Source organism: Macadamia integrifolia, unplaced genomic scaffold, assembly GCF_013358625.1.
Source record: "Macadamia integrifolia cultivar HAES 741 unplaced genomic scaffold, SCU_Mint_v3 scaffold2580, whole genome shotgun sequence".
Taxonomy (NCBI): Eukaryota; Viridiplantae; Streptophyta; class Magnoliopsida; order Proteales; family Proteaceae; genus Macadamia; species Macadamia integrifolia.
This window is the reverse complement of record NW_024868811.1, coordinates 17362-29729: the sequence shown is the minus strand read 5'-3', so window position 1 is coordinate 29729 and position 12368 is coordinate 17362. Positions and strand designations below refer to the sequence as shown.

Genomic DNA, 12368 nt, shown 5'->3' with positions numbered 1-12368 from the left:
GGTCCATTCCAAAAGTCTTTTAATCAAAACAAACCCAACAGGGGTGAGTAATGATCCATCTGGCTCAAACCCAAAGCCTTTTAGTCAAAACAAACCCAATTGAGTCGTGTGAGGGGAGAGAGAGATCGTTGAGAGTCATGAGCGGGGTGAGAGTCGCGAGAGTGGGAGAGTGGGAGAGTGGGAGAGATCGTGAGAGTAGGGTTTTTTTTTTTTTTCTTCCTATTTTGGTGGGGAAATAAAAAGGGAAATTTTAATGGTTAAGTGAAATTTTTTTCACATGTAAAATATATTTCCCTTGCAATCAAACATCTAAATTTATTTTTTCTAGGAAAAAAATTCCACTTTACATAAAAAATTTGCATTCCCCTTACAACCAACAAAGCCATAATGAAACCCCCCCCCCAATATTCTTTTTCATATCCTTCCATTGGTTTTATACGTGGTCTCTTCCTACACGGTAGTCATAACCCTTTTTTTTTTTTTATGAATCTTAACTCAACAGTGTGGGATATCTTAACAGGTTAAATTTGGTTATGTCCAGGGCAAACTAGTGACCATCTTATTTAAATCTTAATAGTTGACAACCCTGCTATGGGTAGACCCCATACCTCATGTTTCCAAAAGCAAAACTCTTCATTCTCATAAATGCAAAAGAGGGAGCTAAAATAGTAACTAGCTCATACCAAAACTATTCAGGAATTCAGAGACTAGTGAAGCTATGAGTTTAATGTCAAGATGCTTAAAAAATGGCAAAGGTGCTCCCTCTTCTGTTTCCGTAATTAATTTTTATTATTGGTTGTTTGATATACAGGGTTTAGAAATAGAGGTTTTAACTACGAACATCCGAATCTGATTTCTCAGGATTCAGATTAGTAGCTACCACTTTACTAGCTTCTTTAAAGCAGATTACTAGCTATTCTATCCTCTGTTCAACCTGCCTAATGCAATGTCCCACTTCCTTTGCATAAAATGTATACTTAGAATCATTCTATTGTAGATCTTCCTCATTCAATGCATGGAGAGGTGCCAAAGAACGTATTACAATCCTCCAAGTTTTTGCAGACTGTCTTACCAAATCATGACCATTAATGGCCAAAAAATTTACCAGTCAACAGTGAACTTCCTTGCTATTCAGTAGTTTATTGAGGATCTTTCTCCCTTTCCGTAGGATTTCGCATAAACATCAGGTTTTCTTCGCTAGCCAAGAGAGCTTATTTGCTGATCGGATGGTTGGAAAACTTCACTGTTTGGACCTTTGAACATTAATTTAGAGAAGGTGGGTTTTACACGCCTCTCATAGTATCTCTCTTCTCTCTCCTCATTTAATGACGGGGTCCCATAAACAAATTGACTCCAACCGAAATTCTTCTCCTCCTTTAGACTTGTATGATGCCAACATAAGGGGACAACGTGTGAATCCCTCTCCCTTCATGTTATATTGAAGTTATATAAGAATTTATGATCCAGATCACTAGCTAAGGCCCCAAAATGACCGCTTAGTGATAAAGGAGGTAGGGGTGCAGAGACACCCAGGGGGTTTGCCTAGAAGCAACTACCCTTGAAAGAGTGCGTAATAGCTCACTGATCGAGCGCTCTTGCGCTGAAGATGAATGGGGCTAAGCGATCTACCGAAGCTGTGGGATGTAAAAATGCATCGGTAGGGGAGCGTTCCGCCTTAGAGCACAGAGATAAATTATAATTAAAAATGTGTATTACTGAGGTTTGAGCTCTAGACCTGTAATAAACTAAGGCAGCATTTGGTAGTCATCCGAAAAAAATGTTTCAATCGCTTTTTTATTTCATGAGAATAAGAAAACGGAATCTATCGTGTGGTGTCGTTGGCGCGTTTAAATTGAGTTGTGATGCTACATTGAACCCAAAAACGAAAGGCTGTGGGATTGGTTATGTGATCCGAGATCACAATGGTCAAGCATGCATAGGAGTCTCTAATCCAATCCAATTCATAGATACTCTGATTAGAGAGGCATTGGCCATTCGGGAGGGACTTCTGGAGGCAATTTCTGAAGGCACTCACAAGTTGATTGTTGAGAGCGACAACCTAGGGCCCGTTTGATAACGTTTCAAGAAACGCGTTTCTGCAATTTCTGTTTCCAGAAACAACAGAAACGGAGCAAAAAGCGTTTGATAAAACTGTTCCATTTCACTTATTTTTAGAAATAGAAATAGAAGTTTTTACTTATTTATGATTCAAGAAACGACCCAGGCGAAACAAGTTCAACTTGTTTCGCCGTTTCTGGAAATGACTTGTGGCAATTCTTTCACTGGTTACCATCGACTTCTAAAAACATGACTTATCAAACACCTTCAATTCCGTTTCTGTTTCTAGAAACGGAAATTTATGTTTCTGCCGTTTCTTGAAACAGAAACGGCAGAAACGTTATCAAACGGGCCCCTAGAGATTATCTCTTGCTTACAAGATTGGTCAAAGGATAGCGGTGTCAATTCGATCAATACTGGCAGATACACCACCTAGTCTCTTTTCTAAACTAGTGTTGTTTTCTTCATTTTTCAAGGGATGCTAAGGCTATGTTTGATAATGTTCCAGAAAAAAGTTTCTGGAGTTTTTTTGTTCTGCTGCGTTTGGTAACGTTCCAAAAAAACATTTCTGCAATTTTTTCGTTTTATGGGAATGAAAAAAATGAATAAAGCATTTGGTGCATTTGTGGTGTGTTTCCTTTTTTTTTTTTAGAACAAAAAATGAAAAAGAAAAAAAGATAAAAAATAAAATTGACGAAATGACAAAAGGTAGTTCCATCTTTCCAATTTCATTAAAATAAAAAAATGACATTTGAAACAGAAATTAAAATTTCCGTCCTTGACAGAGAAACGTTACCAAACACACATCAATAGAAGCTTTTTCTACCAAAAAAAAAGGTAAAACCTTGTTTTTACCCCAAAAAAAAAAAAAAGTTGAAAAATCAATGGCTTTTTACAAAAGCATTGTCTGTTATCGTTGAAGAGGCCAGGTGAATCCTTCTCTCTCCCGCCTTCATCCATGATCGAGGAAAATTTTTCTCTTGAACCCTTCTCTCCCGCCTTCATACCTGCTTGAAGAACCGAGTCATTCTACTTTCGCTGGAACCAATTTGGTGAAACCCCACCACCCGCGAAAATCCCTGATCGATAAAGGAGTTCGGCTGCGTTTGATCCAAGCTCTCCCTCAACCCTAGTCTACACTTCCTTCGTTTGACATCGCAGTGAAGAAACCCCTGTAACCGAAGATTTTGGTTAAATCCCTCTCAACATCGGTAGTGCGAACTCGGCTGGAACCCTTTTGGTGAAATTCCTGCTCTCCATCTCTCTCGTCTCTCAAATCTTCAAGGTACCGAAATCGTCTCAGTTCTTTTGGTGAAACCCTCTCAACAATCAAATGTTTCAGAATATTTTACCCTTTCTCAACTCTAGAATGTCTGAAATTTCAATTTTTTTCGTTCAACTCCACTGCAACAGGGACACTAGCACACGTTATCAACTGAAATTGTTCTTTGTTTGATTGATTATTGCTTTTCAATTATGTTTGAATGCTCTGTGTTGATGCTCTGTGTTCCACCCCCAACTGGTATTGGTGATATGATTGTTTGTTTATTGCTTTTTGAATGCTCTGTTCGTCCTGAGTTCATAGATAACTATTAGCGGATGCACAAACCCAGGAGGACAGAAGTGATATGTGGAAGGTGGGAACTAAAGACATAGGTCATAAATATGATTTAGCTTACTGGATTTTTGAACATTTTTCTGCCCTTTGATATGGCATGAACAAACAAAAAAACTGAATTTCATCATTGACATTATATTGTTGGTTGCATTGTCTAGCATCCTTTCACATTGAGAACTAAAAAAACTTTATGGATTTGTGTGTTTGGATGTGTATTGTTTTTCCCTATGGCAGTATAGATGTTCTTATTACTGAATTGCATTATTGTATTTTTGGACTATTTATGTTTGCAATTTTCTCATTCTAAAGATGTACTTTATTCAGGTTGTAATGATGGGAGGGGTGTAAACTAGGTGAATTTAAATTTTTTTTTTATAGGAGCATTATTTTGCGTTGTATCTTTACACAATAAGATAGTATGCATCTTTGGAAAGTTGTGTTGTAGTATTAGAGGGAATTATTTGTTTGTGCTATAATGAGAGCAATGATTGCTTTCAGTCCATGGAATTAGAAGCTATTACTTGGAGTTGCTTGGGTCTTTGCAAGAGTGTTACTTGAAGCTGGCTGTTAAATTCCCAAAACAAGTTGATTATTCCTACTATGAAAGATTAGGATTTAATTGAGATACTTTGTGGAGCAACATCCACTTCAATGCATTCAACTCTCTACCATACAACATACATTACATTCGTCGAGATGTTCGGAAACAGCAGCGTCATCAGCATCTATATCACCATCCACTTCAAACGAGTACATGAAAGGATATCTGGAAGGGACAATTAAAAAGTTAGAGGAACAAATAAGTTGAAAGACGTCATCAATGCATTTAACTCTTTAGAGTTGAACAAGACTAAAGAATGATTATGTATTTAACTTGAACAAGGCATAGTATTTCTATACTTTTTTATATTTTGAAACCAGTTTCTTTATTTGGTATCTACTACTGTAATACTTTATGATAGTATTTTAGTTAGTGTCATTTATATAATTATTGATTTTCATCAAGAAACTTGTTTCTGAAACAAGTTTTACCAAACACCAACACTGTTGTTTTCCTGTTCTAAAACCGTTTCTGAAACAGGTTCACCAAACACCTTTTTTTTGTTTTAAAATGGAATTTTGATACAAAAACTGAAAGTTTTGTTTTTGACACGAAACTTCGTTTCTGGAACTAAATGACTACCAAACGCAGCCTAGAATTCTGACGTTTCAGTTTCGTTTCAAATGAACCATATTGAGGGATTTTAATAAAATCGTTCCGATAATTTCCCAAAACATTTCGATGCCTTTCATCTTCTCTGCTCTCTTCGTCATCCCAACCTGATGAAAACACAAGAGCCCTAAATGCCTTCGCTACTCTGAACCCATTTAGAAGCCTGTTGGTTGTTGATCGGCCCTCGCAACCTGCTGGTCAACGCCTGCTATTCATTTCGGGAGAGATAACCCTCTGCGCTCATCTCTTCTCAACCTTGTCTTCCACCGTCATCATTGCAATCTCTCTTTCTCGTTGACGCCACAAAGCCCTAATTGTTGCCGTTAACTGCTCATTTCGCTAGCGTTAGGGACTACAACTCTCCACAAGCATTTGCTTCGATTGAGACCCAAAGTTTCCCTCCTCTAACAGTCGATTTGAGATCCCTGTGACCTTCAAGTTCTCTCTCTACAACATCCAAGCTCTCTCTCTCTCTCTCTCTGCTACTTCAGGTATATCCTCTGTTGATTTAAGCTTCTCATATATATATATATTTTTTTACCCTTTTGTGAATGGAATATCGAGTTGTTAACATATGAATCTGAATATTAGTTTCATAAATGGTGATAAAATGGGACTGAAATGGGGTATGCTTGTGAGGAGTTGGGTTGCATTTGTTGGATTTTAAAGAGGGCTTATCACCCAATTAAACCCTACTAGATTTTCCATGTATTTGGTTGATCAAGTATTGAAACCAGATTCAATTTTCAGTCAGTATTATATTTCCATTTTGGAGTTTTTTGAATCTCATAATTTCTGTTTTCAACTTCTTCAAATCTGAGTTTTTGAACCAAATTTATGCTATGGATTTTTTGGAGTAAGGGATGGTGGTTCATGCATGTTTTCTTCTTTCTACCTTATTTTAGTGAATTAAAAAAGTATCATAGATGCCAACAGTATTGTGGTTTTCTTTGCAGAGTCTAGGAAAGGTACTCTCCTGTGTATCTTCTAAAATAAATAAATAAATAAAATTTGAAGTAAAGGTGGGGGGGGAGGGGAGAAGGTGGTGATTCACTATCTGTAAGTTGGGAAAAATTCTCTCACTTTGTTGGCTTTGTTTTATGTGCTTGAAGCTTTTACCCTCAAATGGGTTTGTTTGTTCTTGAGTTTGTGAACAGAAAGGCCAAGATAGTAGCTTTTACAATTTTTTTTACTTTCACATTGGTGATTGATTTTATAGTATGGAGTTCCCTGTTTTATTATTTCTTAAACCCTCTAGTTACTGGGTCCTCTTTCTTAATGTTTGTGGGCATTGAAGAAAATACTCAAAAAAGGAGTTTGGAGTACTCTTTTGAGAGAGATTCCTTATCCACTCTTGTTGCCCTCGAAGCACACACTTAAGTAGGAGGATCTAGCAGAACATAATCTTTTAGACAGTTCCGTAAAAACCAAAAATGCCTATGGGTTGGGGTGTTTGCATTTGATATTGTGATTGTGAATGCTTCATGAAATAATTATGCTAAATTGGTTTTATGCTGTTGAATTTTTTATTTTTTTTAAACCTTTGATGGACCTCATTTTGAATTTTATGCTCTGATATTGTGATTGTGAATGCTTCATGAGATAATCTGTACCCAGATGCTCCATGAGTTTTAATGATTGCCCTTGGGGAAATCCAGGACATGATATAAGAACAACCAAAGCAGCCTGGGGTCAAAGTGTGGAATTTCCTCACCTTGCAACCCTTCCCAAAGACAACACGTATTTCAGTCAGGTTTAGGCAGAGCAGTCAAGTATAACCATTGCTGTAAAATTCAGTGAATCCAATCCCCCCCTCCCCATTGGACTGTTTCCTTGATTTTCTAGTAAGGTTGTAGGTTACATATATGAATTAAGGATCAGAATATGATGGGTAAAATTGTTGAGACTAAATGACTTATTAGAAGAGAAGAAGTAGAGAATAAGATAGAAGTTTCAGATGTAAACAGAATGCTATAGAAGAAGGGAGATTGGATAGACCCAAATTCTTTGTAGTCTGGAACTTCTAAATGCTTCATTTTACTACTGTTGCTTTTTACCACATGAATTTCATTTAGACACTAATATTATTACATATCATTTTAGACTGATATCAACTCTTTAATATTGTCCAAACAAATGATCAATTTATGCTAGTTTTTTTATTAGTGGCATTTCTGTAAATGTTTGTTATCTACAAAAAACTTGTTTTACCAAATGCCACAGCTGTTGTTTTCCTGTTATGAAAGTGTTTCTGAAACAGGTTCACCAAACACCATTTTTCTGTTTTAAAATGGAAGTTTGACACAAAAACTGAAATTCTGTTTTTGACATGAAATATCGTTTCTGGAACAGAATGACTACCAAACACAGCCTAAGAAAAAGGGGGGGGGGAGGAGAATCACACACACACTCGCAGGCTTCACATACACTCAACTAAATTCTTTTCTTTCTATAATTTCTCAATCGGTTACATGGCATAAATAGTAAAAGAAATCCAACATGAAAGGAAACCTACTCTAATTTGGAAATTCCACTTAATTGGGAACTAAATCCTAATAGCTCTTTCTTACTTGAGCTACCAATAATAAAAGATTACATGAAAATATAAATAAATCCTAAAAGATCCTATAGTCAAAACTCATATTGGATCCGATTCATCTTTGTTTGGATACCCAGATGGGTTTGGATCGGTCCATGGGTGAGCATCTACATCAACCTGAATATGGGTCTAGAGAGAAGAGTGCACACCGCAAATGCGCAAAGTCCTACATTGATCAGAACATCATTTCCATTCTTGCTTCATTGGCTATGTTGATTAGTTGATGCAACTAAACCCTCTGAACATTTCTTTGGGTTTTCTGATTTTTCTCTTTACAGTTCCCCATTTTTTTTTCTTAAAAAACCTATTGTTCTTACTTGTCCAAACCAGCCTGAACTAGACCAGACCATTTTCGGTTCAGGGTTTTGTGCAGTTTTGAATACTGTGACAAGTTGGACAGGGGAGAGGTTGAGAGGGAAGAGGTTGGAAGTTGGAACCTATCCACTGTGCTCTTTCATCCAGACAACAATGGACAGCAGAGCTTTATTTGCAATTAGGGGGGTATCAGTATCCCCTCTGTTTCAGCTGCAGCGGTATCATGCTTGGTCATGTGGTTCGGGAGCTCGCAACATATCAGCTAGATCTTCTCTTCTTCCCCCAGACGTACAAAGTTTAGCTGAGACAGCTCGCATCTCTCTGACCCCTAAGGAGGTAACACAGCAAACAAAGGCCAGCACAAATCTCTCTTCATTCTCTCTGGGTTTTAAGATTTAATTTTAACAATGTCAACTAATTGTAGGTTGAGGAATTCGCTCCCAAAATTCGGCAAGTAATTGACTGGTATGGTTTCACATGCAATTCTCATAAATTCTTCTAGCCCAGTGAGTTGTATTTTTTATGATACAACATGGAGAATTTGCTTTGATATGTTAATGGAGTTTTTTCTGATTCATGGCATTCTTTGACTTTCAGTCCCACTTCATTTTGCTTACCTGCTTAAAATCATGTCCCTTTTAGTTCCTTGAATATGTGCAATTCCATGCCATATGTTTTGTTCTAAGAAGTAAAACTGTTTCCTGATAACTCTAATGAATCTTTTTTTTTTTTTTGGGGGGGGGGGGTGTGGAGGGAGGAGGGGAGAGAGATTGAAACGGTTTTAGTTTCTGTACAAGTACTAGTGTGATAAATTAAATGTCATTGGACACTTAACAGAAGAACCATTCATGTAATGTCACTTATAGCTTGCTTTATTTAAAGAAGGAAAGATTAAGTTGATCATCATTTAGCATAAAAAGACTGAAGTGAGTTGTGCATCAAGGTTGATATCAACAATTAATTACAGGGCTCTGCTATGAAAATGCAAGTAAGAAAGTATTAATCCTTTTACTTCCTTGGGCATGGATCTATTCAACTTAAAAAGGGTATCAAAACTGCTGAACAAGATAATGTTCACCACCCAGCCCCCAACGGAATCAGTCCTCCACTGATGAAAACCATGTTCTTACATCTTAAGTCTACCTATTTTTTCATTAATTATCCTTCCTTTGTTATTGGATACTTAACACAAGGCTCTTTTTTTTTTTTTTTTGGGTGCAGTGTGCTCCTTTCTTTTTTCTAACTTTTCTTTTGTCATCTTTGATTTGATCCATGTAGTCGACTCTGTTTAGTTGGGATAAGGTTGAGTTGTTGTTGTTTGTATCCTTTCCCTGTTTTCATTACCTCTATATGATGTCAACTTTTTCAGCTAAATGGCAAATGGGATTTGACTCATTTCAGTTCTGTCTATGGTTCAAAGAGTAAATGAGATGAAAAATACTGTTGTACTACATGTTTCTGGCAGCAAATGGAGTTTACAGTCTATAGATGGACGCAGGATAATATTATGTGTCTTGAGGGTTTTCCTTCTTTGTGCTTGCATATTGAGGTTTTAGAAATGGGAGTTTACCACACCAAAGAGTCGAGATATCTTGTAAGTTGTACCCAGCTTTTGCCATATCTTGTATAGCTCATTCTGTCAGCATGTGACTCCTAAATCTTCTGTCACGGCATCAGTAGATTTGGTATTTTCTTATTCTATATATATTTTCTATAATCAAATTAATGCCTACTATTTTCAGATGCTATTGTATTTCACCATGGATATGACCAATTTCTTCTACAATTTCCTTATCTCTGTTCATATTATTTTGTATAATTTTGTATTTGTATATGTGATAAGTATGATATCTGAATTTTAGTGGATTTTGGATTTCAATTACAAGTGAAAGTTTTTCACCGAAAATTACGTGTAAAAAATTTATTGGGTTTCTGTTAGATTTCTCTTAATCCGTGGTTGATGACTATTTCTAAGCTTATATAATAATTCTGAATCCACAGGCAGTTGTCGCCAATGCGCTTTATTTGCTGATGGACCATGGCAAAATGACATTGCCTTGCCAAAGCTTTGATGTGTCACTGGGATTGCTTTTTATATCATATCATGTTGTCATTTTTTCTTTAGTTTAGTCTTGTAGTTACCAACTCTACTTGATAAATTGGCTTTGAACAAATGCTCTTACCAACTTGCCCTCTTGTGAGCTAGTATGTTGTTGCATAATGGTTTAATAGAAGTTCCCTTTTGATGTGTTTGTTACTTGTATATCTGGCTGTGTCATGCTTCACAGAAAAAGAAAAAATGATTCAATTTGACTTTAGACCCTTAAGGCTGTCAGTTCAAAGCGAATATTAGGTTTCTACCTGAAGATATGCAACATGAACATTTTTTTTAATTGATTGTTTGTAATTTAGGCTTTATTTTTCATCTTGATCTCCCTGAATCTTATTAATGTAAATACGAACTTAAAGCCCAGCTGTTGTATTTATCCTGTAACTACAAGTTTATACAATAACTGAATAGCAAAAAACCAATAAAGATTGTCATCTTCTCCATTCTTTTATCCTTTATTATATGTAGGATCATCATAGTTTCATACTTGTCAAGGCATTGCCTAGGCACATCCTTGGGTCCAAAGATGACAGCACTTCTTGTGACCTTGTGACAACACATCTTATATTATTTCAGTTTTTTTACACTTCACAAGTTTACATTGATTTATGTTTATTGCTTTGTTTTTTATGAATATGATTATATTATATCCTTTGATTTGTTTCGTAAATGTTGGGTTTCTTATATTAGGTTATAACTAGCTTAATTATATCATATTGCATTGATATGCCTTCTATGTTGCATATAAGCGTTACTAATATAAAATAATCATTACTATATTACATATACTGCATGCCTAGCCTTGACAACTATGCATAGTTTCTCTTCTGTGATTACCATACTCCCCATAGCAATTTAGGTATACACACAAAAGTTTATTTCTTCCGTTGTCGTTGGTTTCAGTTTTTCATGATATTTGATGTTATCCTTGTTATGATGATAATTATCATTCTAATGGTTTTGGATTGGTCTTGCTTATTCATTACAGGTTTGGACAACTTCAAGCAGTTGATCTTCAAAGTATTAAGCCTGCACTTAGGGCAGGTGTTCAGTAACCACCCTTTTCATATATTATACTTGATTTCGAGTTGTAGTTGAACTGACCACATATTGATGGTGATGGTGGTGTGTCCTGTTAGACTCTGAACGTATTTTGTTTATTGAAAATGACTTGCATGTCAATGCAGGGCTGAAATGGTTGAATATTTTAAGGAAAGAGGAGATACAGAATTCATTCTTATCTTGAGCAAATGATATAGTTTTCTTGTGTGTTTCTGATTGAGAATGTAAGATCATTTCTTAGTTATCCAGGCTTAAACACATCCGATGCTCCTTTCATTTGAAACATATTGCCTCTCTGTTATGCTCTCATGAATGAAAATGTGTATGTGTGCATGTGTGCATGTTTGTGTTTTCTGCTGCAACTCTGCAAGATTGAGAGTTTTTGACCCTATGTGTGTATTTGCAAGTATTCGCGTTCACATAACTGTGTGCATGTTTCTGTTGCACATGAATCTGGCAACTCAGCAAAGATTGATGGTGTTAGAGTTTGCTTATTTGCCTTGTGAATAGTCATCGATTGTCTAGTAAGACTTATCCATAGATGTAGTTTCTTGTCCATTCAGGTCTTGCTCTTTGTTCCCGTAATTAGATATGCAGCTTTATTTCTCCTTTAACTTTCTGTATCTTGTCTACAGATACTGAAGGTGGAAATTTTCATAATGATGTGTCTGAATCATTTGAGAATAGGTAGAGATTTTCATCTTCTTTACCTTGTTTTGTATTCTCAACTTCTTGGAACTTAATTAGTGTTTTATTACTTTGATTAAATTAAATCTGACCTTACTTTACTGAAAACAGGGAGGCCATGTTAGCAGCTGTTCCAAGCTACGAGGAGCCATACATCAAAGTTCCCAGGGTTTTGAACAAGGAGTGATGTTGTTTGGTTAACTAATCATCTGTATTTGTCCCTTGTCAAGTATGTTTACCCCAATCAAAATATTTTATTTCTGGATTTTTCTTCGTCTCAATAAGATAATCTTCCCCTAGATAATTCTTTAATTGATATATTTAAAGAAGGAAAGATTAAGTTGATCATCATTTAGCATAAAAAGGCTGAAGTGAGTTGTGCAGCAAGGTTGATATCAACAATTAATGACAGGGCTCTGCTATTAAAATGCAAATAAGAAAATATTAATCCTTTTAAAACAAAATCTTCATAAGAAATCATCTATTCATCACCGAAGAAAGAAAAACTTCTACAAATTTCTTAAATTTCCAAAAGGAAGAATCTACGATAATGAAACTAAAATTCAGAAGTGCGACGGAAGAGGAAAAAAAACCAGAAGGCAATAGATCTGATCAAGGGTGTCAATCGGTCGTTTTGGATCGGTTTTGGTCTAGGAATGATGGAGACCAAATCATCCATAAGGAACCTAGGTTTTCGGTAGGTTTC

General features: G+C 36.1%; 1 protein-coding gene across 3 annotated transcripts; it reads left to right on the top strand.

Moving 5' to 3' along the window:
- Nucleotides 1-2941: 2941 nt before the first annotated feature.
- On the top strand, nt 2942-11961 carry LOC122066780 (glutamyl-tRNA(Gln) amidotransferase subunit C, chloroplastic/mitochondrial-like). Of its 3 annotated transcripts, none has more exons than XM_042630615.1 (6): nt 2942-3343; nt 7850-8139; nt 8228-8268; nt 10902-10953; nt 11611-11662; nt 11774-11929. In XM_042630615.1, exons 2-6 carry the CDS (start codon nt 7957-7959, stop codon nt 11785-11787), a joined length of 342 nt encoding a protein of 113 aa, XP_042486549.1. In that variant the 5' UTR covers nt 2942-3343; nt 7850-7956; the 3' UTR covers nt 11788-11929. The 3 variants fall into 3 exon arrangements, with proteins under 3 accessions (XP_042486549.1, XP_042486548.1, XP_042486546.1); XM_042630614.1 differs by having other exon boundaries at nt 2946-3343; nt 7819-8139; nt 10902-10957; nt 11774-11961; XM_042630612.1 differs by having other exon boundaries at nt 2947-3343; nt 10902-10957; nt 11774-11961.
- Nucleotides 11962-12368: the final 407 nt, after the last annotated feature.

Bases quoted from the DNA above. Each gene is read 5' to 3' on its own strand.
- LOC122066780 (XM_042630614.1), top strand. From the start codon at position 7,957: ATGGACAGCAGAGCTTTATTTGCAATTAGGGGGGTATCAGTATCCCCT. The intron at 8,269-10,901 runs GTATGGTTTCAC...TATTCATTACAG, and splicing joins ATTCGGCAAGTAATTGACTG to GTTTGGACAACTTCAAGCAG. The intron at 10,958-11,610 runs GTGTTCAGTAAC...TCTTGTCTACAG, and splicing joins TAAGCCTGCACTTAGGGCAG to ATACTGAAGGTGGAAATTTT.